General features: G+C 41.4%; 1 protein-coding gene across 2 annotated transcripts in view; it reads right to left on the bottom strand.

Annotated features, from left to right (window-relative positions):
- LOC115083446 (zinc finger protein 585A-like) overlaps window positions 1–17,107 on the bottom strand; it is a 76,242-nt gene that overhangs the window by 39,358 nt on the left and 19,777 nt on the right. The window contains exon 3 of one of the 2 annotated variants that reach the window (XM_029587264.1): window positions 2,433–6,362. In XM_029587264.1, the coding sequence (XP_029443124.1) occupies window positions 2,433–6,272 (3,840 nt within the window). In that variant the 5' untranslated portion in view covers window positions 6,273–6,362. Of the gene's footprint in view, window positions 1–1,184; window positions 6,363–17,107 lie in introns of those variants that run through there. The other variant, XM_029587263.1, reaches the window with a different exon arrangement.

The following is a 17,107-nucleotide window of genomic DNA, read 5'->3' as shown; positions in this document are numbered from 1 at the left end:
GGAAAGTTCCCTTCTAGGCCGCTCCGATTTCGGAGCGGCCTAGGAGGGAACGGGGGTAGGCAGCGCGGCTCGGCGCGCGCAGGCTATACGAAATCGATAGCCTTGCGCGCGCCGATCCAGGATTTTAGCCGATACGCGCGACTACGCGCGTATCTACTAAAATCCAGCGTACTTTTGTTTGCGCCTGGAGCGCAAACAAAAGTAGGCTGTTCGCGCTCGTCTGAAAATCTACCCCACAGAGTATACACCTGCTACTGACACCTTTATCAGCAATGCTCTTCTTGTGTTTTTTTCTGTTACTGCAATGTCCGCTTTTCTCTCAGGATCAGGATAAGAACATAAGAAAATGCCATACTGGGTCAGACCAAGGGTCCATCAAGCCCAGCATCCTGTTTCCAACAGGCCATAAGAACCTGGCAAGTACCCAAAAACTAAGTTTATTCCATGTAACCATTGCTAATGGCAGTGGCTATTCTCTAAGTGAACTTAATAGCAGGTAATGGACTTCTCCTCCAAGAACTTATCCAATCCTTTTTTAAACACAGCTATACTAACTGCACTAACCACATCCTCTGGCAACAAATTCCAGAGTTTAATTGTGCGTTGAGTAAAAAAGAACTTTCTCCGATTAGTTTTAAATGTGCCCCATGCTAACTTCATGGAGTGCCCCCTAGTCTTTCTACTATCTGAAAGAGTAAATAACCGATTCACATCTACCTGTTCTAGACCTCTCATGATTTTAAACACCTCTATCATATCCCCCCTCAGTCGTCTCTTCTCCAAGCTGAAAAGTCCTAACCTCTTTAGTCTTTCCTCATAGGGGAGTTGTTCCATTCCCCTTATCATTTTGGTAGCCCTTCTCTGTACCTTCTCCATCGCAATTATATCTTTTTTGAGATGCGGCGACCAGAATTGTACACAATATTCAAGGTGCGGTCTCACCATGGAGCGATACAGAGGCATTATGACATTTTCTGTTTTATTCACCATTCCCTTTCTAATAATTCCCAACATTCTGTTTGCTATTTTGACTGCCGCATCACATTGTACCGACGATTTCAATGTGTTATCCACTATGACACCTAGATCTCTTTCTTGGGTTGTAGTACCTAATATGGAACCCAACATTGTGTAATTATAGCATGGGTTATTTTTCCCTATATGCATCACCTTGCACTTATCCACATTAAATTTCATCTGCCATTTGGATGCCCAATTTTACAGTCTCACAAGGTCTTCCTGCAATTTATCACAATCTGCTTGTGCTTTCCTAATTCAGCGATGTTATAATGTTTACACAGCTTCCAAGGATGAGCCGGGCCAACTTATTATGTCTTTCTATATCCAGGCCTTCTCACATCAGCACCTGACCTCCAGCAGCAAGCTGTGTAACTAATTATAGTTCTGTTTTACAGACCCTGCATTTATCTGTTCTACCGGGTTTTATCTCTGCTGGCTGTGACCCATCCACTGTCCTGTGCTGCAATTATCAATCTCTCAACTCTGTGTTTAAACTCACCATTCCAGGGCCATTCCCGTGTCAGGTTTTATCTCTGCTGGCTTGAACCATCCACTATCCTGTACTGCAGTTATCAATCTCTCATCTCTGTGTTTAAACTCACCATTCCAGGGCCATTCCCGTGTCAGGTTTTATCTCTGCCTGCTGTGAACCATCCACTATCCTGTACTTCAGTTATCAATCTCTCATCTCTGTGTTTAAACTCACCATTCCAGGGCCATTCCTGTGTCAGGTTTTGAGCCCTATGGGGTTTCTGAAGTAACTCTTTGTATTTCCCACTATTTTTGTGTTTTGGGGAATTGATTTTCCTTGTTTACTGGTCCAATCATTTGCAAAGCTTTTGCTATTGTTTTGCAAATTTCATTGCTTCTTTCACCTCATGTACTGGAGGAATCTCACTTATTCCTTCTACTCATTCTAACAATTGTCCAAGCTTAAGGATGGAGACCAATTTTGGCCATTCACTTTCGTACCTCAGCACTGTTTGAGTATTTGCATCTGTAAGGCCCACACTTCCTTCAGCTTTTGGAAAGTACAATCTCAGCTTATACTGACTCTTAGAAGTTACTTGATGCATAGGGAAAAGTTGTATTGTTCTTGCATCCAACTCTTTAATATCTTTATCTGGCCATTCTACAATTCCAAAACTATAGGAGAGTGCATAAAATGCATGTGACTCCTGTGTGGCTTCTCTGGTGGCTTGAAAGTTCTTCCTTTGTTCTGAAGCTTTTACCACACAAAGTACAAGGACTTGGTTTCACTCCAGTGTAGTTTCTCCATTGCCATGTGAAAGATATCTTCTGACAAACTTTTACCACTTTCAATATATGTAAATGTTTTCTCTGGTGGTATTTGAAGTTTCCTTTCAGACTGAAACTTTCACCTGAATACATGTAAATGTCTTCTCTCCAATGTGGATTCTCTGATGGCGTCTGAAGTCTGCTTTCTGACTGAAACTTTTACCACACTCACTACATGTAAATGGCTTCTCTCCAGTGTGGATTCTCTGGTGGCGTTTGAAGTTTCCTTTCTGACTGAAACTTTTACCACATTCACATGTAAATGGCTTCTCTCCCGTGTGGATTCTCTGGTGGCGTTCGAAGCTTTCTTTCTGACTGAAACTTTTATTACATTCACTACATGTAAATGGCTTCTCTCCTGTGTGGATTCTCTGATGGCATTTGAAGACTGCTTTCTGACTGAAACTTTTACCACACTCACTACATGTAAATGGCTTCTCTCCTGTGTGGATTCTCTGGTGGCATTTGAAGACTGCTTTCTGACTGAAACGTTTACCACATTCACTACATGTAAATGGCTTTTCTCCTGTGTGGATTCTCTGGTGGCATTTGAAGTCCTCTTTCTGACTGAAACTTTTACCACACTCACTACATGTAAATGGCTTCTCTCCAGTGTGGATTCTCTGGTGGCGTTTGAAGTTTCCTTTCCGACTGAAACTTTTACCACACTCACTACATGTAAATGGATTCTCTCCTGTGTGCATTCTCTGGTGGCCTTTGAATTCTGCTTTCTGACTGAAACTTTTACCACACTCACTACATGTAAATGGCTTCTCTCCTGTGTGGATTCTCTGGTGGCATTTGAAGTTTCCTTTCTGACTGAAACGTTTACCACATTCACTACATATAAATGGCTTCTCTCCCGTGTGGATTCTCTGGTGGCATTCGAAGCTTCCTTTCTGACTGAAACTTTTATCACATTCACTACATGTAAATGGCTTCTCTCCTGTGTGGATTTTCTGATGGCATTTGAAGACTGCTTTCTGACTGAAACTTTTACCACACTCACTACATGTAAATGGCTTCTCTCCTGTGTGGATTCTCTGGTGGCATTTGAAGACTGCTTTCTGACTGAAACATTTACCACATTCACTACATGTAAATGGCTTTTCTCCTGTGTGGATTCTCTGGTGGGATTTGAGATGTTCTTTCCGACTGAAACTTTTATCACATTCACTACATGTAAATGGCTTCTCTCCCGTGTGGATTCTCTGGTGGGATTTGAGATTTTTTTTTACACTGAAACTTTTACCACACTCATTACATGTAAATAGCTTCTCTCCTGTGTGGGTTCTCTGGTGGCGTTTGAAGTCTTCTTTCTGATTGAAACTTTTACCACACTCACTACATGTAAATGGCTTCACTCCTGTGTGGATTGTCTGGTGGGATTTGAGATGTTCTTTCTGCATGAAACTTTTACCACACTCACTGCATGCAAATGGCTTCTCTCCAGTGTGAATTCTCTGGTGGGATTTGAGATGTTCTTTCTGCATGAAACTTTTACCACACTCACTGCATGCAAATGGCTTCTCTCCCGTGTGGATTTTCTGATGGCGTTCGAAGCTTCCTTTCTCACTGAAAGTTTTACCACATTCACTGCATATAAATGGTTTCTCTCCTGTGTGGATTCTTTGGTGGGATTTGAGATATTCATTCTGACGGAAACTTTTACCACATTCACTACATGTAAATGGATTCTCTCCGGTGTGGATTCTTTGATGGGATTTGAGAATTTTTTTTACATTGAAACTTTTACCACATTCACTACACGTAAATGGTTTGTCTCCTGTGTGGATTCTCTGATGGCGTTTGAAGTCCTCTTTCTGACTGAAACTTTTACCACACTCACTACATGTAAATGGCTTCTCTCCAGTGTGGATTCTCTGGTGGCGTTTGAAGTTTCCTTTCTGACTGAAACTTTTACCACATTCACTACATGTAAATGGCTTCTCTCCCGTGTGGATTCTCTGGTGGCGTTCGAAGCTTTCTTTCTGACTGAAACTTTTATCACATTCACTACATGTAAATGGCTTCTCTCCTGTGTGGATTCTCTGGTGGCATTTGAAGACTGCTTTCTGACTGAAATGTTTACCACATTCACTACATGTAAATGGCTTTTCTCCTGTGTGGATTCTCTGGTGGGATTTGAGATGTTCTTTCCGACTGAAACTTTTACCACATTCACTACATGTAAATGGTTTCTCTCCCGTGTGGATTCTCTGGTGGCGTTCGAAGCTTTCTTTCTGACTGAAACTTTTACCACACTCACTACATGTAAATGGCTTCACTCCTGTGTGGATTGTCTGGTGGGATTTGAGATGTTCTTTCTGCATGAAACTTTTACCACACTCACTGCATGCAAATTGCTTCTCTCCTGTGTGGATTCTCTGGTGGCATTTGAAGACTGCTTTCTGACTGAAACGTTTACCACATTCACTACATGTAAATGGCTTTTCTCCTGTGTGGATTCTCTGGTGGGATTTGAGATGTTCTTTCCGACTGAAACCTTTACCACATTCACTACATGTAAATGGTTTCTCTCCTGTGTGGATTCTCTGATGGCTTTTCAATTCTCCCTTTGTCTTAAAGCTTTTATCACACTCAGAGCATGGAAACAGTTTGACTCCTGTGTGGATTCTTTGATGCCATATAAGAAAAATCTTCTGACTGAAGCTTTTACCACATTCACTACATGTAAATTGTTTTCCACCCATATGGATCTTGTGAATCTGAAGCTCTCCTTTTGTCCTAAAGCTTTTCTCACACTCACAACATGGAAATGTTTTAACCCCAGTATGGCTTTTCTGGTGGCATTTGAAGTTATCCTTCCAATGGAAAATTTTACCACACTCATTACATGTAAACAATTTCTCTCCAGTGTGTATTTTCTGGTACAATATGAGAGATGACTTCTGACTGAAACATTTACCAGACTCAGGACATATAAATGGTTTCACTCCATTGCTGATTCTCTGGTGGATGATGAGGTTGTGCTTCTTCCTGAAGCTTTTACCACACTCACTACATATAAAATGGTTTTCTATTTTGGGGATTTTCTTCTGTTGTGGGATGTCTGCCTTCCTACTGAAGCTTTTTTCAGACTGAATATAAGACAATGTTCTCTCACCAGTAAGGTTTTTTCTGCCTCCTAAAAAGACTTTCCCCTCACATAAGCTTTCACTGCATTCATTACTTGTAATTGCTCTCTCTCCTGGTTGGAGTTTTAGTTGTTCTGTGAAGTGTTGTTTCTGATTGAAGGTTCTGTCACCACCAGTACACATGAATAATTGTTCTTCTCTCTGTGGGTTTGGGTTTGCATTTAGGTCTTGCTTGTGAATGTTTGCTTCACTTTCAGAACATGAAAATGTTCTCTCTTCTGTCTCCATTTTCTGGTGATTTAATAAAGAGAACTCAGAGCTGTAAGATTCCCCATCTTGAGGGCACTGAAAGGGACTCTTACCTGTGTGTGTTCTTTGGTGTATTACTAAGGATTCCCTGCTAGAAAAGGTTTTCCTACATTCAATACAAGTGAAAGTGCTCCCTTGAGTGTGGATTCTCTGGTGTAATTTCAGGGTAAACTTATGTTTGAAAAAGTTTCCACACTGAGAGCAGGGAAAAGGTTTCACTCCTCTGTGGGTTTTCTTGTGCAATACAAAATGACATTTCCTATCAAAGGTTTTCCCACAGGTGTCACAGTGAAAGGATTTCTTCCCTTTCTCCTCTATTTGGTGGAGGTCAGAAGTCATTTGATCACTGTTAGTACATTGGAAGGGTCTCTCTGCTCTCAGGTCTCCCTGATGCTCAGGGTTGTCTGTGAGCTCCCTGTCACTTCTCACACACGTGGTGACACAATCTGGAGCATCTCCTGCAGGGTCTTGCTGCTTCTTCTCCAATGCCTGCTGATTTTGGCAAGTCTCCCCACTCAGCTTTCTGGGAAAGATTCTCAGAGACATTTCCTGATTGTCTTGGTATAAGTGCCAGTACTATAGGGTGTTCTTCTCGATTCTCCTCCCTCTTCTCTTCCTGTATGACCCCCTTGGCTGCTGGATATAAAAAGAAGGAATCAATTATGTATCAGTGACAATGGCATGGAAAGCTTCCAAAGACCTGGGATCAGACTTTCTGAAGGATCACACAATGATCACATGGGATCTCTGATATTGGAGAATTCTGTGAAGTAGCAGAAGCTTTAGGAGATGCCTGTGAAAACTCCTGTGTGATGTCTTTATACAGCTCCTGTGGTTCTCTTTACCATACTATGTACAATTTATTTTATTTATTCATATATTTATAAAACCTATACCCCGCCTCCTCCAATGCAATTGTTCAGGCTGGGTTACAAAGATACCTGCACATTTAATCACAAATAAAACAGATAAAACAACATCAAATAAAATGGATAAATTAAAAACATCTTTACACAAAGTTTTAAAACACTCATAAATCACCCTCCATACTGAACTCAGCTGGAAGAGCAGGAGGAAGTAAAGGCTCTCTTACGTGTTAGTAGCAAGCAGTGTTCACGAACAGAGGGAACAGAAGCATCCCTGTCCCTTCAGCCCTCAATGATAGCAGTGGCTCATAATGTCCTAACTTAGAAGACATCAAACCCTTTATTTCTGAATATCACCATCAGTTTCAACTAAGAACAACTCTGCACAGGGAGCCAGTGAAGATCTTTTAACACAGGAGTTGTGATCATACTTTCTACTGCCACTAATGATGTGACATTTTTATCTGAGAAGCAATAAAGCTGCTGTAATGCATAATTTATTTAAATTTATTTAAATAATTTATATACCGGAGGTTCCTGTATAATATACATATCACCCCGGTTCACAAAGAACAGTAACTATCGCTACAAATAGCGGTTTACATAGAACAGAATAAAAGAAGTTTTACATTGAACAAAAACTAAGTAAACAAGATTTTTTACATTGAAGTCATCATGTGTAAATTTCTGATTAACAAAGGAAGAAAAAATAGATTTGAATAACTCGTTATGGGCTTGAAAAGACTTTTCTTTGTGTTCTTGGCTCTAGGGGAAAGCTTGTTTGAAAAGCCAAGTCTTAAGTTTCCCTTTAAAAGTAGAGTGGCATGGTTCCAAACGAAGGTCTGGAGGGAACGAGTTCCAAAGTGAAGGGCCCGCTGTGGATAATGCACGTTTCCTCAGAACGGATTTCGCAGGTTGTGTGATAAGTCTGTTCTGATAGGCGCTTCTGGTTGGTTTCACAGATGTGTGTAATTGAATTTGGAATGTTAGGTTGAGAGGTGCGATGTTGTGTAAGGCCTTATGTATCATCATTAAAGACTTGAACTGGATCCTGTATTTAATCGGAAGCCAGTGGAGATGGTTGAGAATTGGGGTGATATGATCTCTCTTTTTGGCATAATGCAGGAACGCTGGAGATCACACAGGTCCCTCCTTTAGGATTCCTGTGGGTCTGGTTTCTCTGGGCTTATCCAGAGGAACCACAAATGTTTTAAAAACATTTATTATTATCCATTTATAGTGGACCTGCAATACTAAGTGAATTATAATAATAAATTAAATAATAATAAACCACATTTAATATACATACAATATTTTATTTATTTAAAATCTTTTCTATATCGTCGTTTGGTCAAGCACCATCACAACGGTTTACACAGAGACACATATATTTAATGTTCAGCTTGGGAAATGCTATCTTACAAAGTGCCAATATAATTTCGGTTACATGTTTCAATAATACCATCTACATGAAAGGTGACATTAAACTTTTCCAAATGTATGATTAATATGGTAACTACATAATTATAGTACTTTATACTGTCTCTATCTAGCATTAGAATTAACATGTGCGAAAAAAAAATAAAAATATGCAAGTATGCATCTGTGTGACTTTGTGCTGTATGTTGATGTTCTATTCTCTGTTTTCATTGTAAAAAGCTTTTTAAAAAGCCAGGTTTTTAAACTTTTTTGAATAGTTTTAAATCTCTCTTTAATCTAGTTTCCAGGGGCATTGTGTTCCACAAAATTGGGCCAGCTAAGGATAGGGCTCGCTCTCTAATCTGGGTCAGTCTGGCTGTTCTGACTGAAGGGATGGTTAGAAGGGCCTTATTGACTGATCTAAGATTTCTCTGGGGACATGTAAGCGCAGTGCTGTGTTTAACCAATCTGCTTTTTCTTCATTAATTAGTTTGTGAATTGTGCAGAGTGTTTTATATTGAACCCTTTGTTCTATTGGTAGCCAGTGAAGTTTGGCAAGTGTTTTGAGTGATGTGGTCTCTTTTATTTTTACCAGTAAGTATTCTGGCGGCAGAGTTTTATAGGATTTGGAGTGGTCTTATCGTTGAATACGGTAATCCCAGAAACAGTGTGTTGCAGTAGTCTGTGCTGGTGAATATAGGTGCCTGTAGGACTGTTCGAAAGTGTGTTAGGGTTAGTAAGGGTTTCAGCCTTCTGAGAACCAAAAGTTTGGCGTAACCTTCTTTAACCTTCAGTGATATGTGTTGCTTAAGGCTGAGTTCCGTGTCGATTATTATTACACCTAGGTTTCGAGCTTTCTCGGCTAGCTCTACTTTTTTATCATTTTTAAGTCTGATTGGGGTTTGAATCAATTCAATGCTTTTTCGCTCTAGGTTTATAAATTCCGTTTTTTCAATGTTGATTACTAGCTCCATTTGGTTTAGCAGTTGTTTAATTATATCTAGATACATAATTGCTAGGTTTAATGTTTTTTCAATTGTTTCATCTACGGGTAAAATTAGTTGAATGTCGTCTGCATATATGTAATGTGTGATACCTAGTCCAGCCAGGAGGTGACATAGGGGTAGCAGGTAAATGTTAAATAGTGTCGCTGAGAGTGAAGATCCCTGGGGTACTCCTGTTTTTAGCTCTATTTTGTCCAATATTGTGTTTTTTATCTGTACTTGGAAGTATCTGTTGTTTAGGTAGGATCTGAACCAGCCAATTGTTTTATTTTGAAGTCCTATTTCTTCAAGCCTTTTTAGTAGTATGATATGGTTTACTGTGTCAAATGCTGCTGACAAGTCTAATAGTACCATTATGTAGTGTTTACCACTATCAAATTCTCGCCGTACATTGTCTGTTAGAGAGATTAATAATGTTTCAGTGCTATAGTGCTTTCTGAAGCCGTGTTGCGAGGGGTAGAGTATGTTATTGTTATCTAGGTGTTCAGCTAGTTGTTTTTGTACCGTTTTTTCTATTAATTTAGCAAGTAGGGGTAGGTTTGACACTGGCCTGTAGTTACTTAAGATATTTGGGTCGCTGTTTTTTTTCTTTAGTATTGGTTTGATTATAACTCCTTTAAGTACATCTGGCAACGATCCTTCGTTAAGGGATAGGTTTATGATTTTGGTTAATGTATGGGAAGCTGTGTGGACTAGTATTTTTATGTCCATGGTAGATATGGTGTCGATTTTATGTGGGGCAGGATTTAGTTTTTTTAGCATGGATTCTACTTCAAGATTTGAGACTTCATCAAACATTAACCATTGTGTTACATCTCTTTTGAGCATTTTAATATCCTGTTTGGTTGCGTTTGGGATCTTAGTTTTTAGGTTTGTAATTTTGTCTATGAAATAGTGTGCTATTTCGTTGCATTTATTCTCTGGTAGGTTATGGGAAGCCTCTGTTTTATCATTTGTCAGATTTTTTTTACTATGTTGAATAGAGCTTTTGGGTTGTTTGCAAATTTTTCAATTTTTGAGCTGAAGAATTGTTTTTTTGCGTCAAGAATTATTTTTTTGTAATAAGCTACTTGTTTCCTGAATTTGGTTAGATTCTCTGTTTTATCTTTTTTCCAATCCTTTTCTTTTTTTCTCAGCTTACGTTTTACTTCCTGTATCTTCTCGTTGTACCATAGGTTTATTTGTTTAGGCTTATAGATTCTTATTTGTTTTGTGGGATCCTCTGCTAATTTATTCATGGTTGTTAGCCATGCTGTTGTTGCGGCTTCACAGTCTTTGTGGTCAAAGTGTGTTAATTTCTCTTCTAATTTGTTTTTTAGTATTTCAGTGTTATATGGTGGGCAATATTTGTACTCCAGTGGTTCCTTTTTTTGTATTTCTTGTGTCGACAGGCATTTAATGGTAGTTTGAATAAGAAAAGGATCTGACCATGGGATTTGATTATAATTGGTGCTAAGAAGCTATGGTTGATAAATGTCAGGTCAAGGGAGTGCCCTGCTTTGTGTGTCGGTCTATCTGTAATTAATGTGAACCCTAACGCTATCATTATATCACAGCATATCTACATCTAAAGCCCAGATCACTTAAAAATATCTCACATCCCTAACATTTCCATCTTCTCTATTACATTATATAAATAAAATTGTTTTCCAACCTTACGTGTGTCTGTATAAATTTATTTTCTTTTTATTGAGAGAAAGTGATCTCAAGTATCAGCAGAGAGAGGAGCTCTTAGGGATGGAAGAAAGGATGAGAGGACCAGAGATGAGGAGAGGAGAGGGAGGACCAGGCATAGGAAGAGGAGAGGGAGAGAGGGCCAGGAGAAAGGGTGAGGAGAGAAAGAGAGAGGGCCAGGAAAAGGGTGAGGGGAAGGACGGAAGTCAGGCCCGCTGTTGTTCCACCTCTCCCATTTTCTCCCAATCTTCTAGTTCCACATCCAGGAATTTTCCCATTTCAGCAAAGTAATGTTTTACAGCGGGCTCTGGTAGAACTAGATATGTGACAATCAGGCACCCACCTTCCCCAAGTTTATAGCAACCTGTACCTCAACTCCACTCCCACAGAGTTATCAGACATCCAGGATTCAAAAACACAGAATCAATTGGATAACAGTAGGCTCTGGCAGAATAAGACCTGTGACGGTCATGCAAAGTGAAAATAACATAATCAATCAGCTCAAAAAAACAGAAAAGGTTCCTAGGAAGAGCGACATAGCAAGGGAGAAAAATTGGAAAGCTATGACTATAAATGCTCGCAGTTTGGGCAATAAAATCCCAGACCTGCAGGCCTTAATGGTAGAGGTGGTCTTGGACGTTGTTGCTGTTATGGAAACCTGGTTCACAGATTCTCATGACTGGGATACGGCCATAACGGGCTATAACTTGTTAAGGAAGGACAGAGAGAGCAGAAAAGGGGGAGGAGTAGCACTTTATGTCAAAAATAATATCCAAGCAACTGAACTGCAAGGAAAGTGGGGTAGAGAAGAGGCATTACAGGGCCATCCATTTTTTTTTTTTCAATTTGTACTTTATTGGGTTCTTTCATAGAAAACATCCATAACACAAACCAAAATGTCACAACAATAAACCAAGTTTTCCAACCACAAATGTCGTTTCTAGTTTTTTGTTTCCCCCCCCATTTATCCCCCCCTCAAACAATAAACCTCCCTACCCCCCTACCCCCAATTCTTAACGATGCAAGTAGGTAAACTGTGTACTCCAAGTGTCCTTTAACCTTCTGAAAATGTGAGAGGAAAGAGAACCAATGCAGGTTCTGACACAATACCTCCCGATGCACCAGTATCTCCTGGGCCCAGCCCTACAATTTGTGGCATTCGCAGCTCTTGATCTGCGGCCTCCCTCCGCTGCCAATTGACCTTTAGGTTTGCTGAGTAAGCCATCCCAATATTGGCTGCCATAGTTTCAAGTATCTCCTATTCCGAACATTAGTGTTAGCCATTCCCCTGTATATCTCCCATAGCTGGAGCAGCCTAGTTTTAACTTCATGTATAGTTGGCACCCCTGGCAATCTCCACGACTTAGCTAGTGTGCTCCTAGCCGCCAGAATAACTATGTGAGATTTTATTTATTTATTTATTTATTTTTAATTTTTATATACCGAGGTTCTTATAGAGACTATAAATCACTCCGGTTTACATATAACGATAAACTGCCCAACAGAGATAAGGGGGCTTTACATAGAACAGTGGTACATATGGAACATTATAACTGGATGACAATTTAACATAATGATAATCAATAATATAGAATAGTTTTACTTGTAATTAATAAAATTATGTAATATAAACTGTATAATTTAAATATTTAACTTGGATATAGTGACATATTAACCATGCCAAATATAAATAATAAGATAAAATGAATTTTGAACTTAGAAATTGTAGTCCAGTTGCAGAGGAAAATATAAATAAGATTAATTTTTAGAACTCAAAGATTGTTGTCCAGTTGCAGAGACCTGAAGGTAGGACTTGGTATGGTGACCATAATTAGGGGATACTTCTTATTTGGAAGAGGATACTTCTTATTTGCAGAGGATTTGCAGAGGATTTGCAGAGGATACTTCTTATTTGCAGAGACCTGAAGGTAGGACTTGGTATGTGACCATAATTAGGGGATACTTCTTATTTGGAAGACTTTCCGTCTTGGTAGGATTGTGAGTCTGGGAAGGCTTGTTGGAAAAGAAGAGTCTTTAGCCTTTTTTTGAACTCTTGATGATTGGGTTCAAGTCTTAGATTTGGGGGGAGCATGTTCCACTGGTGGGGGCCTGCTAAGGATAGCGCTCTTTTGTTCAGAGATGATTTTACTTGTTGGGCATGCAGTGATCCTTTGTAAGCGCTTCTGATAGGTCTGGAAGATGTGTGCGGTTGGAGTTGAAAGCTTAACGTGATGGGAGCTATTTTGTTTGTCGCTTTGTGGATGATTGTGAGTACCTTATAGAGTATCCTTTGTTTAATGGGAAGCCAATGTAGATTACTAAGGATTGGGGTGATGTGATCTTTTTTGTTAGTGCTTGTTAGAATTCTGGCAGCAGAATTCTGTACCATCTGTAATGGTTTGATCGTGTTGTTGGGTAGACCTAGTAGCAGGGAGTTGCAATAGTCGAGCTTTGATAATATTATGGATTGAAGTACTAGCCTGAAGTCGGAGAAATAAAGGAGGGGTTTAAGTTTTTTGAGGACTTGCAGTTTGTAAAAGCAGTCCTTCGTGGTATTGTTTACGAACTTTTTTAGGTTAAGATGATTGTCAAGCCATGCTCCAAGGTTTCTGACGTCCGGTGAGAACATGTTATTAGCGTTTGGTAGAGAGAAGCTAGAGGAGATTGTGAGAGGATCCTGAGAGACAATGAGCATTTCGGTTTTATTGGCATTCAATACTAGGTTGAGGCTTGAGAGTAATTCCTTAATGGGCTGTAGGCATTCGTTCCAGTAAGTGATGGTTTTTTGAAGGGATTCTGTAATCGGGAGAAGGATTTGAATGTCGTCTGCATAGAGGTAATGGGTAAGCTTGAGGTTTGAGAGTAGGTGGCAGAGAGGGAGGAGGTAGATATTGAATAGGGTGGGAGAAAGTGAGGATCCTTGCGGGACTCCTTGCTCTGTAAGGATTGGATGCGATTCTTTGTTGTTTATCCTTACTTTGTAGAATCTGTTGCTTAGGAAGGAGTGAAACCATTTGAGAGCTGTGCCTTTGATCCCTATATTAGTTAGTTGGTCTATAAGTGTAGTATGTTTTACCGTATCAAACGCCGCAGAAAGATCAAGTAGAACCAGCAGGTAAGATTGTTTTTTCTCCAGGTTCACGAGGATGGTATCAGTGAGCGATAAAAAGAGAGATTCGGTGTTTAGTCGTTTTCGGAAGCCATATTGAGCTGAGGATAGAATGTTATGATCTTCCAGATATTCTGACAGTTGCTTGTTGACAATTTTTTCCATCAGTTTGGCGATGAGTGGTAAGTTTGCAATCGGTCGGAAGTTAGCTGGGTCTGATGGAGAAGCATTTGGTTTCTTCAGTAACAGTTTCAGGATTGCCAATTTTAACTGGTTAGGAACTGAGCCTTGAGACAGGGATGTGTTGATAATTTCTGCTATTGGTTTTGAGATGGTGTTTGGTATGGCAATGAGGAGATTTGTTGGTAATGGGTCTGATGGGTGTGAGGATGGTTTTAGTTTTTTGAGTGTATTTTCGATCTCCAGTGAAGAAGTGAGCTCGAATGAGTCCAAGCTTGTGTTTTGTTGCGGCACTGTTGTTAGATGGTGTGTTAAGGTGGGGCTATTGGATGTAATTGAATGGGTAAGGTTAGTGATTTTAGTCTTGAAGTAGTTGGCTAGCTCGTTAGCTTTGTTGAGCGCTTGGTGGTCTGGGATCGTGAGAGGAGATGGTTTGGTTAGAGAGGAGACGTAAGAAAAAAGGGCCTTTGAGTCGAAAATGAAGTTGTGTATTTTTTTTGCATAGAATTCTTTCTTTGTTCTAAGGATAGTATTCCTGTAGGAGTTGAGGTGGGATTTGTAGATGGTTTGTGTCGAAGTGGATGAGTTTTTTCTCCAGCTTTGCTCTTTTTTTCTAAGAGATTGTTTGAGGGATTTAAGTTCGGCTGTAAACCAAGGTTTTCTATTGTCTAATGTAGGTTGTATGGTTTTAGTTGTGGTTGGGCAGATTTTATCTGCAATTTTATTGTTAATATTGATCCAAGAGGTGGTAGCAGTTGTTGCGTCTGTGAGGTCAAGTTGATTTAAAGCTTCGGACATCTTTTCACTGAGTATGTCTAGAGAGCAAGGTTTCCTGAATTGGATGGTGGATTTGGTAGTGATTTGAGGTGGAGGTTTGTTGATCCTAAGGGTTGTGTGGATGACTCTGTGGTCTGACCATGGAACTGGTAAACAAGTGGGGTTGGTGTAAATGTTGAAGAGTTCGTTAATAAAGATGAGGTCCAAAGTGTGGCCTGCCTTGTGGGTAGGACTGTTGATAATTTGAGCGAAGCCCAAGTGGTTGAGTGAGGAAAGAAAGGTTTGGCAGTTGATAGATTGTGGAGTAGCGTCTACATGTAAATTAAAGTCTCCGAGGATTATAGCAGGTTTTTCAGTGTTTATGTGTTTAGCTATAAGTTCGATCAGTGGGGAGGGATCCAGTTCTAGGGTACCTGGTGGGGCGTAGACTAAGGCTATTTGGATTTGATCCGATTTAAAGAGGGAGAATTCTAGTTTGGTGGAGGCGTTGGTAAGTTGTAAAGTTATATTAAGTCCTTTTTTTGCTGCAAGGAGGAGTCCCCCACCTCTTTTTTTGGGTCTAGGGACAGAAAATAAGTCATAAGATTGAATGGGCAGTTGATTTGTAAGTACAGTATCTGTGTGTTTTAGCCATGTCTCTGTAATTGCACAGATATCTGGGTTGACTTCTATGAGATAGTCACTGAGGATGTCCATTTTTTTGGAAAGAGACTGAGCATTGAATAGAGTTAATGTAAATAAAGAGAGTCCTAAGATTTGTGTTATAGGTGATATCATTATTGGTAAAAGCCTTTGTTGTCGTGCGATGTGATGAATTGCAGGTTTTGTGTGCTTTCTGAGGTTATGCCAGATTTTGGGTATGGTGCAGAGGTGCATTGTTGTGGTTCAGTTGGTTGGGAGTAATGTTTCGATATTGAAGATGCTGGGCTAAGTATTGGTGAGGTTGACTGAATGCTGGACTGAATGCTGGAAAATGCTGAGAGAAGGCTGGAGAGAAGGTTGGAGAGGCTGACTGAATGCCGGAGAGGCTGGATGAATGCTGGAGAGGCTGGAGAGGCCGGATGAATGCTGGAGAGGCCGGATGAATGCTGGAGAGGCTGGGTGAATGCTGGAGAGGCTGGGTGAATGCTGGAGAGGCTGGAGGCTGGATGAGTGCTGGAGAATGCTGGATGAATGCTGGAGAGGCTGGAGGCTGGATGAGTGCTGGAGAATGCTGGATGAATGCTGGAGAGGCTGGAGGCTGGATGAGTGCTGGAGAATGCTGGATGAATGCTGGAGAGGCTGGAGGCTGGATGAGTGCTGGAGAATGCTGGATGAATGCTGGAGAGGCTGGAGGCTGGATGAGTGCTGGAGAATGCTGGATGAATGCTGGAGAGGCTGGAGGCTGGATGAGTGCTGGAGAATGCTGGATGAATGCTGGAAAGGCTGGAGGCTGGATGAATGCTGGAGAGGCTGGAGGCTGGATGAGTGCTGGAGAATGCTGGATGAATGCTGGAAAGGCTGGAGGCTGGATGAGTGCTGGAGAATGCTGGATGAATGCTGGAAAGGCTGGAGGCTGGATGAGTGCTGGAGAATGCTGGATGAATGCTGGAGAGGCTGGAGGCTGGATGAGTGCTGGAGAATGCTGGATGAATGCTGGAGAGTCTGATTACATGCTGGAGCAGCTTGTGAGTGTTGGAAAGGCTGTTATGTGTATGGGCCCTGGAGAATGAGGTCGCTGGACAAATGGATTGGATAACGTTGATGTAGCGTGCTTCTGTAGTGTAGGCTGGGTTGTGTGGCAGAGTCGTTTAGCATAGGTGGTTTCTTGTTGTGCTCAGGTTCACACGAAGGGGCACACAAAGGGGCAAGCCGCGTGTAGCAGGAGGAAAAGGAGGTAATGGCGCCTGCAGTCGGGATTTAAAGCCCTGTCGGGCTTTCTCTGGTTGGCTGGTAAGTTTCTGATTTGGGCGGGCCTTAGCGTTTTACCTCGTGGTGTCCGCCGGATTGGGCCTCGGCGCGCGCGGCTGGCGTTGGGGTCCCCCGGGTGGGGAGGCCGAGCACTGACCTGACCTTCCCCCGGTGGGGCTCCGGCGCCGGTCGCGCAGGTCTTCGGTCGCCGCGTGTAGCAGGAGGAAAAGGAGGTAATGGCGCCTGCAGTCGGGATTTAAAGCCCTGTCGGGCTTTCTCTGGTTGGCTGGTAAGTTTCTGATTTGGGCGGGCCTTAGCGTTTTACCTCGTGGTGTCCGCCGGATTGGGCCTCGGCGCGCGCGGCTGGCGTTGGGGTCCCCCGGGTGGGGAGGCCGAGCACTGACCTGACCTTCCCCCGGTGGGGCTCCGGCGCCGGTCGCGCAGGTCTTCGGTCGCCGCGTG

This window comes from Rhinatrema bivittatum, chromosome 2 (genome assembly GCF_901001135.1).
Source record: "Rhinatrema bivittatum chromosome 2, aRhiBiv1.1, whole genome shotgun sequence".
In the NCBI taxonomy this organism is placed as follows: Eukaryota; Metazoa; Chordata; class Amphibia; order Gymnophiona; family Rhinatrematidae; genus Rhinatrema; species Rhinatrema bivittatum.
The sequence above is the reverse complement of the archived record's forward strand: the minus strand, read 5'-3'. Positions and strand labels throughout refer to the sequence as shown.